The 21829-nt window shown below is 47.3% G+C and overlaps 8 protein-coding genes across 8 annotated transcripts; 5 read left to right on the forward strand and 3 right to left on the reverse strand.

Annotated features, from left to right (window-relative positions):
• Nucleotides 1-379: 379 nt before the first annotated feature.
• On the reverse strand, nt 380-4041 carry I302_107787 (uncharacterized protein; the record flags this gene model as incomplete). The annotated part of the gene is made up of 4 exons (XM_019193085.1): nt 380-795; nt 904-1077; nt 1208-1481; nt 1621-4041. The coding sequence occupies 4 exons, from the start codon at nt 4039-4041 to the stop codon at nt 380-382; spliced, it is 3285 nt and encodes a 1094-aa protein (XP_019044562.1).
• A 787-nt stretch (nt 4042-4828) lies between these two features.
• Nucleotides 4829-6934, reverse strand: I302_107788 (uncharacterized protein; the record flags this gene model as incomplete). The annotated part of the gene is made up of 7 exons (XM_065870539.1): nt 4829-4888; nt 5121-5428; nt 5502-5619; nt 5675-5806; nt 5892-6149; nt 6233-6415; nt 6722-6934. 7 exons carry the CDS (start codon nt 6932-6934, stop codon nt 4829-4831), a joined length of 1272 nt encoding a protein of 423 aa, XP_065726611.1.
• An 855-nt stretch (nt 6935-7789) lies between these two features.
• On the forward strand, nt 7790-8833 carry I302_107789 (uncharacterized protein; the record flags this gene model as incomplete). Its single annotated transcript, XM_019193083.1, has 1 exon — nt 7790-8833. One exon carries the CDS (start codon nt 7790-7792, stop codon nt 8831-8833), a length of 1044 nt encoding a protein of 347 aa, XP_019044560.1.
• A 335-nt stretch (nt 8834-9168) lies between these two features.
• On the forward strand, nt 9169-10065 carry I302_107790 (uncharacterized protein; the record flags this gene model as incomplete). Its single annotated transcript, XM_019193082.1, has 1 exon — nt 9169-10065. The coding sequence occupies one exon, from the start codon at nt 9169-9171 to the stop codon at nt 10063-10065; it is 897 nt and encodes a 298-aa protein (XP_019044559.1).
• A 347-nt stretch (nt 10066-10412) lies between these two features.
• On the reverse strand, nt 10413-12507 carry I302_107791 (uncharacterized protein; the record flags this gene model as incomplete). The annotated part of the gene is made up of 2 exons (XM_019193081.1): nt 10413-11122; nt 11187-12507. 2 exons carry the CDS (start codon nt 12505-12507, stop codon nt 10413-10415), a joined length of 2031 nt encoding a protein of 676 aa, XP_019044558.1.
• A 1219-nt stretch (nt 12508-13726) lies between these two features.
• Nucleotides 13727-15843, forward strand: I302_107792 (uncharacterized protein; the record flags this gene model as incomplete). The annotated part of the gene is made up of 14 exons (XM_019193080.1): nt 13727-13797; nt 13872-13910; nt 14007-14158; nt 14233-14434; nt 14493-14581; nt 14641-14687; nt 14741-14768; nt 14826-14989; nt 15052-15096; nt 15157-15216; nt 15288-15361; nt 15420-15485; nt 15545-15685; nt 15747-15843. 14 exons carry the CDS (start codon nt 13727-13729, stop codon nt 15841-15843), a joined length of 1275 nt encoding a protein of 424 aa, XP_019044557.1.
• Nucleotides 15844-17620: 1777 nt separating this feature from the next.
• On the forward strand, nt 17621-18204 carry I302_107793 (uncharacterized protein; the record flags this gene model as incomplete). The annotated part of the gene is made up of 3 exons (XM_019193079.1): nt 17621-17670; nt 17736-17813; nt 17910-18204. 3 exons carry the CDS (start codon nt 17621-17623, stop codon nt 18202-18204), a joined length of 423 nt encoding a protein of 140 aa, XP_019044556.1.
• Nucleotides 18205-18800: 596 nt separating this feature from the next.
• On the forward strand, nt 18801-20864 carry I302_107794 (uncharacterized protein; the record flags this gene model as incomplete). The annotated part of the gene is made up of 3 exons (XM_019193078.1): nt 18801-19730; nt 19813-19972; nt 20032-20864. 3 exons carry the CDS (start codon nt 18801-18803, stop codon nt 20862-20864), a joined length of 1923 nt encoding a protein of 640 aa, XP_019044555.1.
• Between the last annotated feature and the right edge of the window lie 965 nt (nt 20865-21829).

The following is a 21829-nucleotide window of genomic DNA, read 5'->3' on the forward strand; positions in this document are numbered from 1 at the left end:
TACGTCTGTGCAGGTGCAGAAGCGGAATCTTTGGAGTATACAGTATGCTGTAGAGTACTGCTGTGTTACTTGGGACAAATTTTTCGCCTCATGGTTATACTAAATCTATACTTGTGATATCACATTCCGCATGCTCGACATCACATTGAAGGATACATCCCATACTCGTATATATATATATCCTTAACATATCGTCACATATATTATTATACTGTTACCTGACATGTGCGTGTTCATGCTTCGATGGAATCCTTCGATCAAAAGCAAGACAAGGACAAGAGTAATCACGCTGATCTTGCCAGCCAATCGCATCCGATAAGCAGGCACGTTGACATGACGATGATCCTCAGCAAAACATGCATTCAGACTAAGACTAAGACTAAGCAACGACTTTACCAAGTTCAAACCCTGTACCCACCCCAGATCCCTTAACATCCCCATTCACCCCCTGACCACTCCCATCTGTCTTCTCAATTTTCTCCTGAGCACTATCGCTCACGGCCCCATCACTATCTCCATTGACCACCTCCTTCCCCAACGCCGACCCTCCCGAAACAGTCCTAATCCTATGAGCATGCAGTCCATTGGCAGAACCACTACTAGCCCTCTTCTTATCTTTGAAGATATCTTTCAAAACTTCCTTGACATCTTGGTTGTTCGCTGATCTTGATAATCCCTTTGAAGAGAGGGATTTCTGGATGGCAGTGGAGAGGTGGTGTTGGTCTTCTTGAGTTAGGTATGAGGAGGATATGATGGATGGTGGGGAGGAGTTGGGTAGATCGTCTGTTTTGCCTCCTATTTGATTATGCATTATTAACTTGGTTCCTCGCAAGAAGAATGACGGACGGGTTGTATTGTACATCGGCCAGCTAGTGGTGGGAAGCGTGCATAAGGCAGACTCACCCAGAGCCTCCCTTAAATCACCCACGTCAATCGTCCTACTTCCCGGTCTGCCTCCACTGGCATTACCGAAAGACTGGTACGATCCGTTGTTCATGCTCATCAAGACATTGGCGATCTCATTATGTATCTCTTGGTCTTCAGGTTTGATATGCGCTGAGGAGAATCGCTCGATGGCTGGTAACGAACATGTTACGAGTCAGCACCAAGATTCAAAAAAAATGAGAATTAATCCTTGACAGCAATATTCGTCGCTGTGGTACCGGTGATACCCTTCCCTAAAACTTCAAAGTATAAAACCACTCACAATCCTTCACAGCACTCTCAACGCTCCACCCGACCTCCCATCTCCTCCTCAACCCCGCACTATCTCTGCCCGTAGCACCCAGCACATTGCTCGAACCAGCCAAACTACTCAGCAGGACCTCAGGATCAAGTAATGGTTTCGAAGCAGAGGAAGATTCCCCTTCGATCGTATTGGGAACGAACGATATGGCTGTTTCTGGTAATTCGAGGGAAGATGAGGGTGTGTAAGGTGGTAAAGGCGGTATGACGTATGGTTCGGGGAGTGATGCGAGGGCCTATACCGACGATTAGCACTTTGCCTTGGACTATGGTGTCACTGAGGGTTTATAGTTCGATTGTCAAGCAAGATGTGACGGAGATGTAGTGAGGGGATAGTATGAAGAACAGCAGCCAGAAGACAGGTGGTCAACTCACCCTCTGCGCGATATCCTCAACCTCCCTTATCCCCCATCTACCACCCACATCCCTCCAAACCAAACAGACCAACTCCCTTATCCCCCTCTTCCTCTCCGTCACCCAACTCCCATTCCTCCCATCATTGGGTCTCCTCGTCAACTCGTTTCCCGCATCTTTATCCAAAGCCAATAACATCGGCACACTGGTCAAGAGAGCAGGTAAAGGTTGAATATCCAATATCTCACTCAAAACACTAAGCGCAGAGGAGAAGTCCAGTGGTGTAGCGACATTGTCGAACGAATTTAGATTTACGTAGCTTTGAAGTCTGTTTAGAGGTAATGATGGTCTACGTATCGATCTTGTCTTCTTGCCGTTCGGGGTGACATTACCACTTCCATTGCCCGAGGTGGTCTGAGGGGTAGGAGAGATGAGGTTGAACGATACGCCCTTTTCTTTTCCTGAGACGGAACCGTTCCTATCTCTCTCACCGGCCAAGTTATCCTTCTCGTTTTTCTGTCCATGTTCGGTCGATGAGGGTGGTTGTTCGTTCGGTACAGTAGGAGCAGCACCCACATCAGGACTAGGTAATGTAGATTGTTCGTCCACCACTCCCGCACCTAGGCAGTTCGACATGAGAAGCGTATAAATACTTGCGTTCAGGGCATTACAGAATCTGTAAATCGAAGAGTCCGAACCAGGTTTGTTGGGGGTCGAGATCGAACCTCGTGGTAATTCCGTTTCAAGGAACAGTAGCAACGCTCTAGCATAGGTGATCCGAACAGCATAGTCTGCCTCGCAGAGTAACGGTAAAGTCTCTTGCCAAACTTCCGGTGAGATCGGGTTCCTCCTAGAAGATTTACTGTGTATTCTCTGCGGTGTCTCCGATATGCTCGGTGTAGGTGGTACAGTAGATTTTGATTTGCCTTTATCAACTATCGAGGCGTTATCGTTGGTCGCGGTACTGGTCGATCCATTTAACTTGATATCACCTTGATCTGCAGTGACCATCACTCCGATTATACAGTTGATCAACACCCTGATGATCTCAGGGCGGTTCTTATCGGTTGAATGTATCTCTGCGATCCTAATGCAAATTTCCTCGACAATGTCATTGATCTGATCGGCGTAGTATATGTGAGTTCCCAATGCAGAAACACATGATACCAGCGAAGGCAAGAGCGAGTCTCTCTCGTCGAACTTGATCCGCCTTATGATGAGGGTGATCAGATTCCCCAGTAGGTCCGATACGCCCAATCCCACAAGGGAGGTCGTAGAGTTGAGAATGGTGATGACCATAGAAAGTATCGTGGTATCCTTCGCAGTTGCCTCCTTGAGATTATTCTGGTCAATGAGAACTTCTACAAGTCGGGTAGGAACAACAAATCTGAATTGAAGAATGATCCACGCAGTCAACTTCTCAGCTAACCAACAACACCTTTCCAAGTCTTTCCAGCCGTTCTCCCCACCCTTATCTAGGAACCCAATGATTTGATCGATAATTATCGTAGCCTGTGATATCTTGGATTGTTGGATTAACGAGTTGAAAGACCTAAGTGCCGTCTTTAGAACGTCCGTCCTGCTTGGCCCCTTTTCTCCAGGTATATGAGCGTGAAGAGACGGAGCTCGTCTGGCGTTGAGGGGTCGTTTCGCTGAGAATTCACTGAAGAATGGTGATTGGTCAGAGGACGAGTAATCCAATCCTATCTTATCGCTCTGTACCTTCAATTCCTCTATACTGGCTGTATGCTCGAAGAGGTTGGTGAGGAGGGGAGGTAGAAGGATGGAGATTTGTTTGGGGAATTCAGTGTTTGACGAGTAAAGCGAATCGGAAAGTATCGATCCATTCAATCCTGCTAGACCAATCAACCTCGTCCTATTCTCCTGCTCCTTATCTCCATCAGGTTTCTCCTTCAACTCCACGAAGGTAGCCATCCCTGCGAATTTCCTCAAAATGTTCAAATAGGTTTTCGTGACGTTCCCATCAATCCCTATCAAACTTCCATCCGTGAACGTCGTAAACGCTATGAACGCTGCAGAAGCTCTTCCAATAACTTCCAAATCAGGTTCATCCCTCTGATATACCTTTACATCCAGCGCAGCATTAATTGATCTAAGCGCTGATCTCCCAAATAACGATATATCCCTCTTACATTCCGTCAAGAGTGCTCGGAGTATCGCAAGGGAGATCAACAAGCTCGCTCTGTATTTTGGGTATCCGCCTGTAGACCTGGTTGATTCTTTGTTTATGCGCTTTTCTAGTTCTTCGCCTATCTTGGCTAATTTGGAGGGCTTGTTGGTAGCGAAGTAGGTGAGTTTGGATAGGTCCTGGGATAGGGGTCTGTACTCCGGTCCGGAGGTTAGGAGGGCCTTGGAGGGTGGATAGCATGCGTTGAGGTGGGCCACCTCGGGTTGGAGGTTGGTGCATGGTAGACAGCCCATGTTGGAGTGTATAGAGAGGGATAGGTGGGTGGGAAGGAGATAGATCGATTATAACGATGTATGTCTATTTGATAGTCTGGGTCGGGTTGGATTGGTCGGTGACGGAAGAGTCCGGGATAGCTTGGCGCGAAGGCAATGTTTATAGTTGATGTTTCTTGTATATCTTATTAGGGTTGGTAAAGAGTGTCGATGTAGTGTTGAGCTAGGTAGACGCGAATGATATGAACATTAGATGATATGGGGGATGAAGAATGAGGATGGTCTGAAATGAAATCATGAGATAGATAATGGCAGAGGACAGAATGAATGAATGGTTGGTGACGTGAGAAGAGGGATTCATATACGAGTAAAGTACGCACTCGGTCATGTTCAAAGTACGCAGACCGATTTACCGGACATACCAGCATAACACGTCAAAGCACACGTCAAAGCTCAATCATGATTACAGTATCCTTACATGACGTAGAGAGATGCCCAGACTTGCGGCGTCATGAGAACAGAACAGTACTTAGGGCTCAATGATCATACGCTATGTCTGGCTGATACATGCTAAACAGAACGCTGGAAGAAAATTCTAACATCAGAGCATCGATACTTGGTATGAACTGTATGAACAAGAAAGGATTAAAGGAGGAATCATGATCATGATTTGGTTTGTTCTGTTTGTTTTATTATGTGATGAAGATGAAATGAAGTCAGAAGAAGAAGAAAATATAAAAGAGAAACCTAGATAGAAAACCTATTTTATATCTTATGATTTATCCGTTCCACTATCATCTTATCCCATCTACTGTTGCTTACAATCTGGGTTGGCAGCAGCGGCATCGCCACCAGCACCTTGGTCATCCTACTAGTCGAAGGCCCATACGTCAGTTCATAGGTTCGCTCACGTTCGCGTTTCCGTTTCGGCTCCCATCCTCCCTCGGTCCCACCCCTGATATGACCCGCCTCGTCCCGGTCTCCTCTCTTCGCCTCTGACTCTTCTTCCCTTTTGCCCTTCTCCTCCTCCTTTTCTCCTGCCCCTGACCTCCATCACTTCCCACATGAAGGTAACCAAGCCAATATAAAACCTCACTCACCTCATCATCGTCATCATCATCATCGAAGTCCTCATCCTCATAATCCTCATCCATGTCATCCTCAAAGTCGCCCTCGTATCTCAAGGCTTTACCAGTAAAGTAATCGACAGCACGGGGGATGATCTTCTCCTTGAAGTCCTCACCAATTTGATAATCAGTTTCAAGTCTTGCGTCAAGCTCCTCAAGCTCATCTTCGTCGACATCGGATGACTCGAGGGTCTCGGGAGTAGGGGGTTGAGGGGGTTTGAAGAAGTTGAAGAATGAGTCGGTGGGGACGACCTTCTTGATCACTCGGGTTCGGCCGGTAGCTATGAAGGAAACCAAACATATCAGCCACGATCCTGTGTGAAGGAAGGATTGAATGAGTGTGAGTATACTCACACTTGTTTCGTTGTTTCTTGATCTCAACCTTCTTGGTCAGATCTTTCTCCTCCTTCCATTTGATCTCGTGTCCGATGGCTTTGTCATATACGAAGTCACCACCGTAACCGACTTGCTCCTGTGATCAATGAATGTCAGCTACTATGTTCGTCAATAAGTAGGATTTAGCTCACTTGGTAGTAGTAAGTCTTGGTCAATTCGGTGTCCTCGAAGAAGTCGTTGGCAGCAAAGATGAAGTGGAGTTTGAAGCCTGGTTGACCAGATTCAAGGTAGGAGAGTTTGATGTCGGTGAGGGATTTGAGGGCCTGAACATGTGTTCTGATCAGCACGACATATTTTTCCGCGATATATTCGAGTGTGCAAATTTGGATGTTAGGACGGACCACTCACAGCTTCATCGGAATCAGTGATAGTTTCCGAAATAGGAACGTGGTTCTTCAAAGCCGTCAACCAGAATTCAGGAATACCCTTAACATCGCCAGCATCCTTCTCATCCTTGATTTCCTCGACTTTAGCTTCCTCCTCTTCATCGTCCTCGTCGTCTGAATCAGAGGCTTTACCAGCTTCTACCTCAGTTTCGGTAGGTTCGGCTTTACCGCTGACGATGGCTTCTCGTCGTTCGTAGAGGGGAGCGAATTTGCCGAGGAACTGTTAATTCAGAACATCCGTCAGCTAGAAATCTCACAAAGAGCTGAGAAGTTCTTTGTGGTGTAGAGAATTGCAGACCCCACCTTCTTCTCTAATTCGAGAATGGCCATTTGGAATTCAGATTCAATCTTGGCATGTTCAACTTGAACACCCTTGAGACCGTCGATCCTTCTTCGAACGGCGGGAGGAAGGGATTCGATGTATCCTGATGAGGCACCAATCAAATCACCAAGTTTGGATTGAGCGAGAGCGAGGAGAGCAGGGTTCTATGATGGTCATAAGATAGTCAGTGATATTTTCTGGTTCGGTGTAAATTTCGTGAAGGCATGTTATAGACTGGGTATGTCAATCCAGCTGACGAGATATCGTATAATATAAGATATTTCTCTTTCCCCACATCCATCCATACCTAGACATCGATCTTCGCCACCCCGCTCCACATCTCATCTCATTATCCATCAAATACAAAAGCGACTTCACAGAACCCCCCTCCAACATCGCACGTTCCCTTTCCTTCCAATCCCTAAATTTTCCTTTTTCCTTTTTCCCATAAGAATGATAGAACAACTCACCTGGGCTAATAGACTAGCAGGATTGGCACCCCCAACATCCTCAGCATCATCATCGTCCGACTCTTCACCTTCAGCAAGGGTCTCGACGGTAGGTTGACCGAGGTTGGCAGGTCTGTTTTGTAACACACCAGTATCGAGGGGTGTGTTTTGAGGAGTGGGGGCTACGTCGAGGGAAGGGTCGGTTCGACCTTGGATGTCTTGTGATTGGGACATGGTTGTGGTACGAGTATGGATTAGATTCAGAGTAGAGAATAGAGTGGAGATGAAAGGATGAGGAAAGAGGTAGAAGAAGTTTTGTAATTTGAAGTGGAATGATGATATGATTGCAAGGTGGCAAGTGTGCTACTACGCGCTTGATCCCTGTCCACGCAAATCTTACCTCTGTTAGTCGAAAGTGGCAGATCTCATTACTAGTAGAGCACTCATACTGACGCGACTACACACCACCTGACCATGACTTGTACCGTGGCACTCTTCCAGAGAAACGCCGATGTGGCATCAGTACTCTCACAGATACGAGGCACCGATAACAAAGATCAGATCGACATTGGCCTTTGATGGATTACTAGTTGGCATGAGGCAGTTCGTGTCGTACCTTGTCGTACCTTCATGATCGGCAAATCAATCAATAGAAGAATTGTTTAAGACGAAGCTCGCATGGGCTATATATATACGATAGGCACTAGCACATCTTGCCCCTCTACCTGTCTGTTCTCATCCTCATTCTTACGAACACGATGCACCGATGAGAAAGATTGACAGTCCCTCTGATGCATTTGAACTTGAGGCAAGTGCGTGTCTGATGGAAGGACGATCATGATCGGCAATTGATCTTATACTCTGATCGATCAATCAAAGCATGAGGTTACCTCTTTCTTCTTATCTACGACTGTATCATGTTTCCTATTGTGATGCAGATACATAATGAACCGTGATCTGATGATATTGACTTATTTTCTTCCCATTTCTTCGCCCGGTCAGTTCAACCAAGTACAATTCTCTACCATTCTGCTAACTCATTCGATCACCTGCACAAGTCACCGCCGGCTGAAACTCAAAAACACAATCATGACCACAAAGCACGACAGCCCTCCTCTTCCTCCCCTCGTTCCGAGCCTTACCGACTCTCACATCAGACCACTCTCTCTCACAGACGAACTCGCAATCTGTCGATCTAGAATCATAGACCTCGAGCGATCCAACGCAGCCTATCAATCCGCTTCTATCGAAAACAACGATACCATTGCGAAACAATCCGAGGAAATCAGGATCCTCCGAAGAAAGCTACTAGCGGTAGAGGAATATGATTATGCTCAAACTCAAACTGCCGTGCCTAATTTGAAAGAGAGAGCATTGCATAAATTGCTGAATAATGGGGGAGATGCTGGGTGCTCGAGGTACGATGTGGTTGATCGATTGCTTGACAAGCAATGTAAGTTGGAACAAGAACTGGAGAGATGTAAGATCGAGTTGAAGGATGGGAAGGAGGTCATCGCTACTTTGGGGGATAGGATTGTAGAGCTGGAGAAGGAGAAGGAGGAGAGGGAGAGGGAGAAGGAGGAGAAGGGTGGTAGGATGTATCTCGACCAAGGAGAGCAATCAGTAGATGAGGTCTCAGCAGATCATCAAGCCGCTTCAGATGAAATGGAGCGACACCTCGAGCTCATCTCAAAGTTGAAAGGGGACAACGCCAGATTGAAAGGGGACATCGCGAAATTAACCCGAAACAACAAAAGATACCTCGATGTCATCACTGAGAGGGACCTATCCCTCATCAAAGACAAGAAGATCATGATGGACTACGAGAAGCAACTTATAGAACTTCGTGAGAAAAGCTCAATGCAGGAGATCTTGATTGTTGAATTGACGGATGCGAATGAGGAGCTTGGTCGTAGGATCTCGGTGATAGATGATTGCAATCAGGGTGGATGGGGGTGGACTGGCACTGGCACTGGCATTGGTGCTGAAGAAGTCGCGGTGGGATGGGGGGTAATAGAGGAAGTAGAGGAGCTGGGAGAACGTGAGCTGTTGGATCCTGAGCTTATGAAGATGATGGATGATGGATATGAGGTTGAGGTTGAAGATAAGGCTGATAGCGATGATGGATGGTAAGATGTGAAGAAGCGATGAAGCGATAAAGGGTATGGCGAGACGATGAATCGGTGAGATCTTGTGCTATATGCTATACTATCAGATTCTATGGACTATCTTGTACATATCATATCATGTCTACATACCTATATAGCAAACATACCTATGCACTATGATCTATGTCAAACATCGTTCAAAGTACGGTACGGTAATCCGCGAAACATGCGTAGTTACGTAAACCAGCCGAGATGCAAATGCATCACAACTTCCGACTGGTGTTGCATCTCTCATCAAATCTCATTCTTCTGCTTCTTCATGCAAGACCATCCAAGCAAACCATCTCCATATAACCCGGGATGTCCAAAGAGGAAGAAGACAACGAAGAAGACCCAACAGACATATTCGATACCTCCCTCTCATCCCTCTTCTCAATCCCTCCGATAGGATTCACACCAGACCATAATGGGTATTTCACCTACTCCCCCTCTGCTCAGCATCATGCACCGATAAAGCTCAGTATACCCTCTCCGCCCTCCTCGTTATATACGACCTTACAAGCACAGCTCATCTGGCCTTCGTCCATCTACCTTGCTGATCTGATCTCTCAAGGGAAAGTAGCAGTGGGAGGGAAGAATGTGATTGAGCTAGGGTCCGCAGCTGGATTACCCGGTGTGGTAGCTTATCTTAATGGTGCGGGGAAAGTCGTCTCGACGGATTATGGGGTAAGAGAGGTGTTGGAGGTATTGGAAGATAATTTCAGGAGGGCGAAAAGCCCCTCTACTTCAGCTTTGGACGATGCCGGCGAGGAAGGGGAGAGATGGGTGGTGAAGGGACATTGCTGGGGTGAAGACGTATCTGAGCTATTGGATCAGATCAATCCGACGTCTACAAGCCCAAGCTCAGACTCGACCCCGAATACTCAAGATCGACCCTCTACAAAAACCCTTACCAAATTCGACACAATCCTCGCTGCAGATGTACTTTGGACTACCTCCTCCCACTCAATCCTCCTAGATTCTATCACGTCATTAATGAGTCAAGACGGTATAACCCATATAACCGCGGGACTACATACAGGTAGAGGACCGTTGGAACGATTCTTACTTTCCGCTAAAGAACGGGGGCTTAGGGTGGATCACAGAGGTGAGGTCAGGCTGACAGGTGATAAGGATTGGGAGAAGTACGATGAGAGTATGGCGCGAGAGGGAGAGGAGGAGAGGGGGGTGGTAGTTTGGTTTACTCTGGGATTCTGATCATCAGATAGGTGAGTGTTTCGTCGTTCGTCATCATTGGTTGTGAATCTGTTGTTTATGGAAATATACTGATACATGGAGTTCACCCTGCTTAGATTGACGATACATAACGAACTCTATGCATGACATCATAATTTGATAAAACTACAAAAGCTATGGACATACAAAGTTTCCCACCTGGACCAATTCTGGTCCACCACGTTTCTCTTCTCTACTTCCCTGCTCGAGACTATCCCTGATGATCCCTGGCCCCGTAATTCCCCATGACTATTGCTAATGCCATTCAAATCAAACTCATCCGTATCGACCTTTCTATCAGCAACTGTCTACTCCAGACCACCAACACATCAAACAATCACGAAACTCCCGGTCCTAGCCCCTGCCGCCCTCGCACCGCCAGCCATCCTACTCGGTCTAATTTGGTCTACCTCCTCATCTTCACCTGTCGAAGATACATTAGTCGAACTCTTCGATCTCGCATAATACCCCTTGAACCTCTCTCCCGCTCCACCAGGTCTGCGGGGAATAACCAAAGTGGACTCCGAATCGTTTGAAGAATCACTTGTTAACCTATCCAACGCAGCAGGCCTCTTGAGCTCTGGATCATCCTTCTCATCAACCACTTTCAACCCCCCTTCCAAGCCTTTCTCTAAATCAAATACAGGGATAGCCTTTCTCCTCGACGAATTTCTATAGATATTCCCAACAGTGACTGTCCTCGTAAATTTATCTTCATCTATCGGATTTACTCCGCCCCCTGTCCCTCCTAAGGTCGGTGCTCGAGCAGCCGAAATCGCGTTATACAGGGTATTCCGTAGATTACTAGCCCAAGTGGCTGATCGCTGAGGTAGACTTAGTGAATCGTGGGATAATGATGGAGAGGGGAATCCCAAAGGTGGTGCGACGCCTTTTAGGGGAACGCTACCGGGTATAGCGGAGGCGGAGAGGGTGGAAGATGATCCGAAGGGATTAGGGTTGGGTTGGTGATTATCGAAGGAATCTATGGAGGAGGGTCGGGGTGGGAGGGGAGTGGACCATGGTACGGGAAGACCATTCCCTGTCACATCAAAGACCGACATGTCAATAGGATTATCCAAGAAGAAATTATGGAATGTACTTACCATTAACACCTAGGAACCTAGGACTCCCTTGACCCAATCCTAAGCCTACTAACCCATCTATACCCTTCGCTTCCCTTTCGGTATGACGCTCGTCCGAATCGACCTCTCCAGGCAACGCATTCCTCACTTCCAACGGGCCAGTTTTACCAAGCAAATGATGGGGTAACGTACTTTCTTCTCGTTGAGTTTCCCCAGATCCACCGAGAGCAAGGGGAGGAGGAACAGGTAAATTCGGAATATGAACGTCATATCCATACCCTACTTGAGTAGCTTCAGGCGAAGATTGCGAATGCAGAAACGGTGATTTCCCCTGATGAGCGAACAAACTTGATCGTCTCTCCAATTCACTTTTCTCCTGCTCTTCTTCCTGCAGATGAGGATAGCTCGCAGCGTGTAAATAGGGGTTATAACCCCCTCCACCTAGGGTTCGGGGGGTATCGAACCCCCTTACCAGGTCTGATAGACCGTCGTCGTCGTCGTCATCTCTTGATCTTCTCATACATGGTAGTTTTAGTCGACGGGATTTGACGAGGTACCGTAAGAGTGAGATTAAAGCTACGAAGATTGCCAAGGAGAGGAGGATTATTAGGAAAATTATGCCTGCTGAGGCTGGGTGGTGGGCTGATGAAGTCGATGACGATTGTGAGGCAGACGGGGAGGAGGACGAAGAAGGGATGGTGGATGTTGAGCTGACGTTCGATGTAGTTGATACCTGAGCGGTAGACGATGGTGTCGTACTAGCTGGGTTGGACGTCATCGTATCGCTGGTCGTGCTACTTGCTTCTGTTGTGGTTGATGAAGTGACAGTACTACTTGGTATAGGGGTGATGGCTGAAGATGGCGCTGGGGTACCCGCAACAACCGAGGAGATCACTTCAGTCGCGCTGGGCGAAAAGGTCGGAGTCGAAGTGGGCGTCTCGGTCGGAGCAACCAACACCACTTTATCGCCTTTCAACACCACCTGACCGTTATCCGGCTCTTTCTCGTCAGCTGGCTGGACCTGACTAGCTTGTTCGGGGGGAGGATTCTGAGCATTGACTACCGGCTCTGATGTATAAGGTACATTTGAGGCGGGCTGCACCCCATTGGGACCGATTAAGACTGCCTGTCCATTCGAGTTGATCATCATTGGACCATTTGCTTGAGGAGCGGAAGGTTGAATGGAAGCGAGATACTGAATGAACGATGGTGGAGGGTTCATCACTATTCTTTTGTATAATTTCAAATCGGAAATGGCATGGGATCCGTCGTGTCTGCGTGAAGTTTCCTGAATTTGCGATTCCGAGGGATGAAAAGAGGGAGAAGTATCTGGATCTGGCATCTTGTAGTTCGGTCGATGTGAATGGTACCTGACCTTTCACGTCTGGGAGATAGGAAAGTAGCAAGGAAAAGTTCGCACCTGGCGAAAAGAGTGGTATTGGTCGATTGAAGAGCTTTGTGGGGAGCATGAGATAGGCCGTCCAGCGGTCTAGGAGATACAGTCAGTATGATATCAGTGAGAAGGTCCAACAGAAAGGACAGAAGGAGCAGATGAAGAGAAATCGAGGAGAGGGGAAAGAAACAGAGTGAGTGTAAGGCGATTGGATAGGTCTATCAGTCTGTGAATACATCTTCGTGACATACTCCTTCTTACAGAATGTACCGTATGTCTTTGACTAGTTCGATGAGCCATCAGGTTCAACACTGCTTTTGCACAATTACTTCCATATCGCTGGCGAAGATGTAAGCTGGTTAGGGTATCTTGGTGTACATTGTAGTCGGTCGGATGTTCGAGATCAGAACATTGATGTCTTGAGTCTCATATTCGGTCCAAATTACAATTTCATCAGTTTGGTTCGCTTCCGTACGGGCTCTCGCAACGATGTACCCTTCGAACCAAGCGCGGACAATGTATCTTCATTCATCAAAGAGCCTCCGTCCTACAAGTCAGCACCTGTAAGATAACCCACAAGCTCGGCATCAGGTCAATGTGAATTGTCATATCGCGGAGGCAATTTGAAGGTCACTTGTTGATGTTGACCACCTCGGGATATTCGAAGTTGCTTCAGGCCGTCCAGCTACATGACTCACTCATGGTCAGCTAACAACGAGGACAGTGCAGTGCAGTACGGGTCCATCTGATCGTCCAGGTAATTTCTGTAGGTGCGAAGCACAGAGCTTGTTCATGTTAAGGGCAAACATTCTCGGCGACCGAATCTTCTTGTCGAAACAGACCGAGAATGGTTCTAAAGATAGCAGTCTCAAGCCTTTTGATCTCCATCTGTCGGTCAGTCGAGCAGACCTCGGACGTCGCTTGGACGATTGAGCGGACAGGGGAAGATGGATGGATGGATGAATGATATGCATGAATGTAGCGGTCATGGGGAGAGGTCGCCGAGGTCAGCTTTGACTTTGATCACGTAAACAAACAACAATCGAAAGAACGCGACTCCCCTAGGCTAATTGCAGACTACGAGTATCTCAACTTTTTGCTTGTTGATTGTTTATGCATTCATACAAGCTGCAAGTCATTCAGATCACTTGTGGATAGCCTGACCAACATGTCGAGCTCTACTGCTAGTCCTCGCAAAGCCAACAGAAGGAGGAGCTCAAGTGTGACAAATGCCTTGAAGTGAGTCTGCAAGTCCTGGTCTCCCGCCTTTGCGCAAAATGAATGCTGAACTACGCATACCTTACGCTCTATAGACAAATCCCCTTGAACCAACAACAAGAACAATCATATGGGTAAGCGGAGACTCTCATTGCTTCCGTTATGATGATGCTTTGCATCGCGGCCCACAACGTTCTGCAAGCTAATGAGTTTGCTGGCCATTTGCGTAGAAGCACCCACTCCATCCAGGAATCAGAAGTGAAACCTCTCTCTGGTAAACCCAGACCAAGGAAAAGGAAGGATGCCAATGATCTACCCGATAACTACATATCCAGGGGGTTCTGGGATGATCTGAAAACTGGAAGATGGATGTTGATTCCCTGTGAGTTATACAAATCATACTTCATTGACGGAAGGACCTTTCGAGCATCACCACTGATATTGATACCTCCATAGCCTCATCACTTGTCATCTTCCTCATCCCCATCATCCTCTATGTCAACCACAATCTCCTCGTGCAGTACAACGTCCTCAAGCCAGGCACCTCGAACCCTTTCAAATACCTGTTGTTCATCTCTGGGAGACTACCCAATGGCACTTATACAAAGAGTATCTACGATCTAGCATTCTTGGCCAACTATGTTGTCTTCTGGTCCTTGTGAGTATACATAATTTCACCACTTGTCGAGATGTACTGACTAGATGGGCATACGTAGCGTTCGACAATTCGTTACTATCCATATACTTCGACCCATGGCTATCGCGTTGGGTATCAAAGGTGGAAAGATCATGCGGTTCCTTGAGCGTGAGTTGGTCGCAAGGACAGACTGAACCAGGCGTGAACTGATTGTCCTGGATTTGCAGAGGGATACGCTGTCTTCTATTTCTCCATCCTCGGTACGCTTGGTATAGTGAGTCAGATCCCTTTCTTACCAAGGCATCTTAGCTGATAAGAGTCAACTAGTTCGTAATGAGAGGTCTTCCCACATGGTGTACGTTCTTTCTCCCTCGCTCATATACTGCTCAGACTGATGTCCAAGAATGAATAGGGTATAAAACCGAATACTTCTGGATTGATTACCCCCACAAGCAGATGACATGGGAATTGAAGACTTATTACCTCATGCAAGCTGCTTATTGGATCCAACAGACCATCTTGCTGGCTGCTAAAATTGAGAAACCAAGAAAGGACTTCAAGGAACTTGTCGCTCATGTGAGTTGATTTTTGACGTTAGTCGGAAGAATAGCGAGCTCATATAGTTTATTTCAATGTAGCATATCGTTACCCTCTGGTTGATCGGATGGAGTTACAACCTCTACGTGCGTGCCGTTCTTGCTCATATCTAAAGATGCGAAGCTGATCACTCCATACCACTATAGCTCACTTACATCGGTGTATCTATCTTCGTCACTATGGACGTATCTGACATTTTTCTTGCTGTTAGTTCATCCGCATATGAATGTGCACGAGATGGTTCGCTTATAAATCTGTTCGTAAACTTGTACTACAGCTCGCTAAATGTGTCAACTACGTGTCCGAAGCTGCTTCTCCTCCCTTCTTCGCCTTCTTCGTCGGTGTGTGGTCGTGAGTTCCTCTCTTTACTCCACTTCATATCAGGTCGCTGATAAAACCCATTACACAGGTACTTCCGACACTATCTCAACATCTGGATCCTGTGGTCCGTGTACACTCAATTTAACCTGATTGAGTGAGTCAGGTCTCCCTGCTATGTGTCGAGTGATTACGCTAATTGGGCTTGGGACATAGTGAGAAAGAACGAACCCGATTTGCCCCACTGGAGGATAAATGGTTGGATTGGTGGATGAAATGGCAAATATTCGTACCCATCTTCTTACTTCAATTGATCAACCTCTTCTGGTACTTCCTCATCTGGAGAATCCTCATCAAGTGAGTTTTACGGAATTGACCGTCGCATGATTTATGTGCTGATTTGTGTATGATCGTGCAGGGCCGTCTTCTACAATGATTTGAGGGACGAACGATCTGATGATGAGGATGAACCTGAGGGCGGGCAGACTACGACTGAGAAGTTGAAGGAGCAGTAATGTGGAGGAGAATAAGTGTAGGGCGAAGGAGAAAGCGGAACGGAACAGGGATGGGCCGCACGGGTGGAAAAATCAGAGGTGGGAGAATGTGTCAAGGTGGAGGAGGATGCACCAATAAACTTGAATTCGATAAAATGCGAGAGACGAGGAACAACTGGTGTGTTGGGCTGTTTTGATGATTTCTCGCTTGGGATGTTTAACCTATAATTATCGTATATACACAGTACATGCAAAACATGACTCGTGGTGGTCCATGGTCTATGAGCGTAATGATCTATGAGTGGAATGACAACATCGTCCACAGTCGTGATTATATCCCTAGCCGATCACCTATAACGCCCCCTGTGATGAGTGTTTTCCTTTGACCACGGTTTGGCTGCGTGAATCACAACTCTTAAGAACGGTCACGTGATGCTACAGTACGAGCGGTCTTTCCGCCGTACCGAGTCTCCATTCTTACAGTTTTACCGGAGCCATCTTATCGTAAGCAAAAGTGAGGATCTACAACCTGCTTGATGAGATCGCCCTGACGCCTGCTACAACCTACCCGCTTCTGCTCCTCCCTGATCCACTCCCACCATACCATCCGCCTTCCATCCTCCTCTCCCCTCTCCGCCTCGCCCATACTGAAACCCCCCAATCGGTGATCGCCGCCTGCCTCACCCGCGGCGCGCCACACCCGGCCCATCCCCTTGGAGTGTGTGGCACTGTGGCTCACACGTCCCACACCGCCGTCCAACCCTGCCTCCGACGTTTCTCAACATCCACTGAGTAATTTTGGGTGATCTTTTGAGAGAATATAAACAAGCAAACAGCAAGCAAAACATCGGAGGGTTGGCCGAGTGGTTATGGCGGTGCATTCAAGTTTTGAAACATAGACTTGCTCAGACGAATTGAGTCGCACTTCGAAAGAGCAAGGGTTCGAATCCCTTACCCTTCATTAATTTTTTATTTTTGTTCGGACCATAGGGTGGTTTCTTCGAGTCTGAAGCCGAGGGGGCCACGCGCTTTTTGACTTGTCATATTTGACTTTGACTCCGACTTTACATAGAGTTTTAAGGAGCCGATGTAAAGTGTTGACAAGGCTCGGAGATGGAGAGCCCGACGTGGAATGGAAGGGGTGCTAGGCAAGGCCGGTGACTTCGGAAAAGTTTTTGGTCGCTGCCTGCGAATGGCGTCACTTCTACTTTGGACCTTCGGTGGTCCAGACTCCAAAAGGAAAAGGGAGTGTGATATTTTTGGAATTTTATTCTTTGGTCCTTTCAAGATCAATCGTGTACTCTCGGTCTGACGCACGAATGGAAGGCTCAGTGTCATATATATAATTTGGCCATCCCAGGTAGGTAATGCTATGTGATAAGTTCATCGCCACTTGATGATCTTATACAGAATTTGATCTATCTTTGAGATATCAACATAACAACGCCACATCGTTGACAGCGGAAGAATATCGCAACATCAATCAAGTGGCTCTTCGACTCGAAAGTGAACTTTACATCCCATTAGCAGCCACACGACTCACGACATTGGACATCTCAAAAGAAGCACGACACTTATTCAAGCATACTAGTCGCTATCTTCCAGGACGGAGCATCCTTGCTAATCTTGATATCACAGCTAGGCTTTTGCGACGAAAGCGATGTCATCTTACTATTGGGACACGAAAGCTTTTGACAGAACCATGGAGCAAAGTAGGAGAACCATGGACCAACTTGGGAGGACCATGGCAGACCATCACGGGACGATGAGAGAATACTATAGTGTTTTGAGACCCTCAATGACGACCCGGTCACCTTTATTCTCGACTGGTAATATTGGTCCCTGTGGGTATCTATTCTCGAGCGCATCTGACATTCGAAATGTCAGCTGTGATGTGAGTTCATGCGTTATAGACCTGCTCAGGGATTGACTGAAAGGATGATTAGACCTATGGATAGACTAAGATCCTGGGTGAGACCTTCGACAACACCGTGAGTCACGGTCATAATGAACGGCTCAGCACCGTCTCGCAAAGTTTCTCTGACCATCTTCCTTGGACAGAACTTTAACTTCAACGACCCTGGTAGCCCTTTCATAATGGACGGGGCACCAGACCACCAAGCACAATCGGCGCAAAGACCTGAATATCGCAATGATTATGAAGCAGCCTCCGATCAGGGTCGAATGGAACCCAGCATGGACATCACAGCATCGAGAGATAGGACCTCTGAGATGTTCGCTAGCGAAGGCCAGCCAACAGCCAGCTCAGACGTGGCATCTACACAAAGGGATACTAATATGAGTATGGACCCAGCAAAAACTGCTAATAGCTCTACTCCGCTCCAAGCACCACTGACGATGGGTCGAGTTCCCGCTCTATGACACCTGAGCTCGGTGAGTTCGTCGTAGTTGGCGAGAACGGAAGTCAAGGATCGAATATTACTGGCTCTTCGACTCCCGAGCGTTCTCCTTCGGCTCAAGGAAATATTTTGCCTAGCAGAGAACAAGTGGAACATGAGGAAGATGGATGGGAGTACATCTGAGCATCACGAGAAAGTCTCCTCGTGTTCTGTTCTCTGATATGGCATCTTGAGATTCTTCCCCTCTTTGTGGTCATTCACGTATCACCTATGCAAACATCTTCCCAATGTGGCATGCCTTTGATGCAGGTGGGTTCACCTCCACTTTTGCACGGTGATGGGAATCAAGTATAGTACGTAATCTGTACAGAGTGTGTCACTCTTCGACCGATGGGTCCGATCACGAGATCTGTGCTGATTATCTATAACACATCCCATACTGTATCTATACACGTCGTAATCACACAATACTCCTGTAAACCAACCTATTCATACATAATACATCAACAATCCATATTGCATACCTCATACCTTGGCCACCCCTCCCCCTCTTCCTCTCTCATAATCAGCTAGCTTATTCATGATCACCTCAAGAATCCCACTTCCCACACATTCAATATGTTTCCTACCTCACGAAACCACCAACGTACGGTCAATGCCGCTAGGGCTTATCAGCACGAGTCGCCACCCGCTACAGGGGGAGAGGATAGCTGTTATGGTGTGAAGAGCGTTTCCAGCTGGGGGGAGCAGTCTGAGGTCGAGGTTAATATGCCTGGTCCCTCTACTGCACTCGAATCTGAATATAAAGATATGCATACAAAGGAAAGGGGTTCGTACAATGATGACGATGACGAAGATCAGGGAGAAGATGACAGTCAGGGCGACTCAACACCAGAGGGAAATGATAGTATGGCATCGTCCAGTGTTGGGTTGGGCTTAGGCATAAACAACGAGGATGGTGCAGTCCATATAGACCAGGCATTATCACCCTCAAGACCAATCCATACAAGACCAGAACAAAGGATCGTACCCCCCAGTCCGGAAGATACGGTCCATCCACTCGATCATCGAGATGACGGCTCACCCTCATCAAGGAGGCATCAACCACTAACACTGGAACATATTACCCGATCGTTCGATTCTCCTTTCCTACCTACTACGTCCGAGCCATCCTCGCCGGCAAGTTTCACCTCCATGCCTTCCTATGTCGCCTCGCTCTCTTCCCTCTCACGGACCTCCTCGATCTCACCGATGGGTATACACGAGTACAATCAGCAACTTGCACATGGCGGGCTGGTGGATGAATTGGTGTTACCTACTTTGGCATTACCCTCTGAAAGTCTAAGCTTGCATATGAGCTTGAACAAGTGGTCGGACGAGGAAGGTGGTCTTGGTGTTATACTACTGGGTGAAAGGGAGGAGGTACAAAGGTGTTTGAGGAGGTTGAGGGAGAAAGAGGAATTGGTGGAGATTCAGAGCGGGGTTGGTGTAGTCAGAGAGGGGAAGATTGCGTTGAGGATTATAACGGGTTACAAGTCTATTGAACAGGTCAGTCAAGTCGTCCTGTTCTTACAGGATCTCGTCATATGCTGTTTGGCCTGAAGCTCACATACCCTCTTCTGCTGCACAGGCACGAAACAGAGTACTTCACACATACAACACACTCAATGCTCTTCTTCACCCCCAATTACGCGACGACACCTCCTCCAGGGGTGAACTGCGAAGATTGGTGGAAGGATATATTGGTCGATCAGACTGGATACACACCGTGGTATCTCTACGTGGCAGTGGTAGGTCTTGTTGTACCTGTCACAATGTTAAATTGACTGACAATCGTCCTATTACACAGACGACGTGACTTGTCTCGAGGACCTCATACCTGCCATTCAATCCAATCCTCGTTTCTCCCCCACCATCGAAACCACCGAATCCTGGAAAAGTACCGCCAAAACACCTTCCCTGCGATCCACCGAACTTGTTGAACCTACACCTCGGCCTTCTGACGAGACTTCGGAATACTTTGCCCCTCGAGCATATTCACCTTCCCCCTCGTCATCCAAAGATTATTCACCCGTACGATCGATCGAGCAGGGCGACCAGGCTGTCTCCCAACTTATTGATCTCGTCGACAGCCCATCAGCATGTACTGGTAAATCAATCGATACATTCCTCTCATGGCGGGCTAATCAACATACCGACCGTCCAATACACCTCACTTCGCCCGTTCCCTCCCTATTTGACATTACAGGACAAGGCGAGCGAACGATGGCATCGTCTCTGACGTCCACTTCCTCAGGCGTCGGAGCTATGCCTACAGTTGCGAGAGCTCAGGGAGGGGGAGAGTGGGAAGCGACCCTATCGAGGCGTGTGGCTCAACGAAGGGAATCTGATTCCGGACGAGACAAGTCGACAGTAAGCTTACGAGGAAGAGGAACATCAAGGCGACGAAGGTCTTTGGAGAAGATCAAGGATTGTTCGCCTTTACCACCTTTGTTCCCTAGGAATAAGAAAGGGAAGGGCGTGAGTGTGAGTGATAAAGGTCTTGGAGTGAATGAGTTGGTAGATAAGACGTTTATGAGGAGTGTTAAGAAGTGGACGAGGGGATGGAGGGGGTTGTTGGTTGTTGGATTGGTTGTGGCTGTTGGATGGGGTTGTTGGGTCAGTAGGAAGGGTGTTGTATAGTGGCTCGCATCTGCTACGAAGTTCTGTGGACAGAACGGATCTGTGTATTTACTATACCATTATTGAGATTGTATTAGTCTATTTTGTACTTCTCTGTTCGATCAGTACCTTTTCAAGTTGTACATATCGTTGTTTGTCTATTAACATTATATCTTGTAGTGTATAATCTGGTATTTGTAGGTGTTATCCCCATTTGTATGGTATTTGCCTTATATCTCATTACTGAACTGCAAATCTCGCCGATAATCGTACTCTTGCTCTGCACACGAACTGACCCGATCGCATCATAGGGTCCGTATGAATCGCACAAACCCCAGACTAAGTCTGTCAAGACCACCACCACTCGAACCTCGTTACCACCGCCGGTGCCGATGATCGGATCAAATGGTGCGGCATGAGCTCCACTCACAGCTCACAGCTTACAGGGTCTACACGGCATCACGGTACAAAGCTCACATCTACAGTCCAGGGTGATCACCTAGTGCGTCGCTATGATCATCTTCTGCTAGATCACATACTTCAGAGTTTAGTTGATCGACCTGAAAATGATGAAACGGAGTCGAGTGATTATTGCCATAGCGACCCGTAGTTTTTCGTGTTTCGTATTGACTGTCTCGTTGCGGGGGTTCGTTCATACATGAAAATGTTGGAGACTGCGACCGCCAGGTGGTTTGGGCTGATGAGCTGTGCTGATGTTAGTTCAGGTCAATTTATTTGGGTGTAGAGGGTGAGCAGAGCGGAGAAAGTCTTGACGTTGCAATTCACTATTACCCTTTCAGGCAATGAACCTGACATTAAGCATCTACTTCATTGTGCCTTCATGTGGGTTGAACTGACCCTGGAATCTGTTCCTGAGGACCCCATTATTACCGTATTTTTCATTATTGTTATTATTCTATTCTTATTGTTCTCTCTCGATGGACATGCAACGCATGGAGAGATGGCTATATGATCATGAGGGATAT

This window comes from Kwoniella bestiolae, chromosome 6, assembly GCF_000512585.2.
Source record: "Kwoniella bestiolae CBS 10118 chromosome 6, complete sequence".
Taxonomy (NCBI): domain Eukaryota; kingdom Fungi; phylum Basidiomycota; class Tremellomycetes; order Tremellales; family Cryptococcaceae; genus Kwoniella; species Kwoniella bestiolae.